Source organism: Cariama cristata, unplaced genomic scaffold (assembly GCF_000690535.1).
Source record: "Cariama cristata isolate BGI_N322 unplaced genomic scaffold, ASM69053v1 scaffold5282, whole genome shotgun sequence".
Classification (NCBI taxonomy): Eukaryota; Metazoa; Chordata; class Aves; order Cariamiformes; family Cariamidae; genus Cariama; species Cariama cristata.
In genome coordinates, this window is record NW_009601967.1 from 9929 (window position 1) to 13294 (window position 3366).

The 3366-nt window shown below is 42.7% G+C and overlaps 1 protein-coding gene across 1 annotated transcript in view; it reads right to left on the reverse strand.

Annotated features, from left to right (window-relative positions):
• CCDC25 (coiled-coil domain containing 25) overlaps positions 1 to 3366 on the reverse strand; it is an 11398-nt gene that overhangs the window by 7885 nt on the left and 147 nt on the right. Inside the window, exon 2 of the mRNA XM_009710637.1 lies at positions 627 to 674. Within this exon, the coding sequence (XP_009708939.1) occupies positions 627 to 674 (48 nt within the window). The remainder of the gene's footprint in view (positions 1 to 626; positions 675 to 3366) is intronic.

Below are 3366 nucleotides of genomic sequence, written 5' to 3' on the forward strand. Positions count from 1 at the left end.
ACCTGCCTGCTCGTGGGCATGGCAGAAACAGGTATGCCAGGAACACCTCCATCGCGTCATTTTCAAATTTTTATGTGAAAATATGTTTCTTCAAGGATCAGTCTAATGGGGGGAGACTTTCAGGGAAAGTCTTTAACATAACCATGCTAACACTTTTCCCTTGGAGCACGACCCCCGGTTTCACATCAACTACTGACGTGGAAACAGGAGGCGCAGCAGAACCGTAACCTTCACCTTGGGGGAAAGGATGGGCACAGGAAACCTACGGAGTACGAATGCTCAGTGGAGAGGGGGAAAATACAGACTGAGCAGGGGAACAGAAGGTTGGTTTGCAAAAAATGATCAGACACAACCTGAAAATCTGTATTTTTTTCTAGACAATTTTTTTCCCAGTTAATTTAGTTTTCACTTGTATTTGAAGGCACTTACTCTGCCTAAAAGGTTTCCAAAATTTATTTATCCTAACAAAAAGTAACAGTGGATTTCAGAGGGATAAGTCAAAATAACTTGAAAGAGTGAACAAGTTTCCAAACAATATATCAAATTAACACATACAAAGACATCCTTTCAAAATCCCCACAAATCTAGACCTAAGCTGTTAGGCATCATTACATTAATGTACTTACTTTCGTACTTATCTTTTCCCATGTAAATGGTGTAAACGGAAGGAACAACTGAGGGATAGAAAGAGGAAAATAAATCAAAAGGAGTTTGGACAAACCGTGCAAGGAATGACAAACACACCAGTCTTGGTCACAGAAATTAGAGTGAAAACTGCTTCATCCATCCATCCCACTTCCCTCCTGGAGGCCAAAGGAAGATTGTTTTCCATTTCCTCCAGATTTTGTCCCAAATGCTTCAACAGACTTGGGAAAGTGGCGCTTCCACTAATCTCCATGGAAGATCATCCAGCAAGGAACAACCTTCTGGGCAAAACGCCTCAACATCCAGGTAGTTCAGACTGTATCTGTGTAATCACATAATCTGTTCAATTAAGCACACGTGTGTGAGCCAGAAAGGCTGACATTGTATTTACAGTCTGGGATTAATTCTCTGCACGGCCTTGAGTGAAACAGCTCCTCTGCCTGACCCTTGCTTCCCCAAAGTACCAGAAGCCCAATGTGAACCTCCCTCAGGTAGCCCGGGAGGATCAAAATTTGCAAGACAATGGAAAGACTGAAGTTCCATAAACTTGTTTGTCTCATCTGTGCCCTTTTGAGACACTTAAAACTTTGTCTTTCTCTTCTTTAGGGCTCATTCCATCAGGCAGTAAAGACACTGCCAATTCTGGGAAACCAAACAAGTGTCCCTTCAGCATCTCAACCAAAGGCCAGCAGGTGGGAGACAGACACAGAGCAGTAAGAGGGTGCTACAGTCACAAAAGTCCTGCTGCAGAAACCACTGAGCAGCCTGCTTTAAAAAAATGCTCTGGTTTTGTACATGGTAGAAGGAAAATCCCATTTTCACAGCAATGCTATCTACCAGTTTGGCACATTTCTAGCTTCTACAGTTCTTAACAATTATCTTGTGTGTGAGCAAATGCTGCAGCCATAGCTACAAGCCCCAGCGATGCACTGAAATTTAGCTGTTTTTCACGAGGACCTAGAGCACCTGCACACCTCATACCGAGAGCGGGTTTTCAGCAGACGGCTTCACGTTGTAAGAGCCAGTGGCCGGAACAACCTGCTGCAGCAACACAGATTTGCATTTTTCATATACTGTTGTAGAAGAAACAGAATTCACAGCAGGATTTCTAACGTGGCTCTTTGATAGTACCAATAGTGTGCAAATTAAGGACTAAGAGCAAACAAATGAAATGCAGGTGACCAAATCTACCTCCAAATGTATCTTTTGAAAATATGGTGTCTAACCTTTTATTTTCAAAGTCACTAAAATAGCAGACACTCTTCACTTATGCACTACAACTCTGGCAGTCAAATGACTTGGATCCCAAACTGCTTACTGACCCAGTCCTTTCTGAGGGCATTTTAATTAGAAATCCAACATCACTAGCACAAAGCCCAGACAACAGTTTTCAATTTAGTAATGTGGTAATAAAAAATGGAAATTCGAAAATATGAAAGGATTATATGCCTGTGGCAGTTAAAGATTGGAAAAAATCCACCCTGGACACACAGGAAGGAGAGTCCAGAGAATGTGAGACCATCATGAATACATGCACTACCCAGAAGCATAAAATTAAATGCTCAAAAATAAAGTTGCATTAGTGACGGTTCCATGAAAATGAAGCCCATCTTGCCAAAAGAGTGAGGGAACAGTAACATAACCAAAAAGGAAATTACTTTAAACCCACATTGGTAGCGGTACAACAAGTTTTAAGCAAAGTGGAGTAGTCTTCTCATTGTAGACCTCTCTCTGGGAGCAAAATTGACTATAGTGTGTCAGAAACCCTCTGTGGAACTATAATTTAAAAACAAAGGAGATTGTTCACATCATTAGCACAGTTAACTGCAGCTTGCCTGCTCCTAGTAACCCCCAAGTTACCCTACGAGTCTGCCAGGCACCGCACCAGGTGCTTTTCTCCCCACAAAAAGGCCCACATCCAGGAAAGTCTCTGAACTTCTCACTAGCAGCCTGCTGATCAGCGGAAAATGTTTCCATCCGAGTGTCAGATTAAGTAATCACCACAGCCAGTATATCTGATTGCTGCGTGTATGAAGGGCCTGACTTTCCACAACAAAGGAAAAAAAAAGTTTTAAAACAAATCCCAAGAACGAATATTTAAGAAACATTTACAAGGCTCTTAAGTTTTGCCTTGTTGAGCAGCCAGACACTCAAATCCTTCTCATTAAGGAAATTAATCTCTAGAACTGAGTAGAACAATACTATAAGATTCTAGCTTGCGAATACAGTGGGTAAGGGGTATAAACTGTACTAAAACTTTCACAAGCAGGTTACACGCTGGTGAAACGACTGGGGGTAAACCAAAAAGGAATATTCCTGTACTATCCTCCTTATCATCTGCCCATACTGCATCAAACCACAGATTTCTGACACTTTTGAAGTGGCTAACCTTTTCATCAGGGCAAGCAAAAGAGGTCTGCCTATACTAAGGGAAAAATAATGACACAATTTATACATCGTGCCTTCCCTTAAACTTCTGACAGCAGTACATTTGAGAAAGCTTTTCAGAAGTCACTCACCGGTACTGGCTGTTAACAACGACTACCGAGAGGCTCCTCAGCCCAGGGAACCCCTTACCTACTGAAACAACTTTAAGCTGTAGCCGATTTCGGCCCAAACCGGGTTCTTTACACTCAGCCCAGCCCAGAGGCTCGCAAAAGGGCAGCGACAGGACTGACAGGGCTGCTCAGAGGGGTAGGGGCAGGAGGACGTGCCGTTACC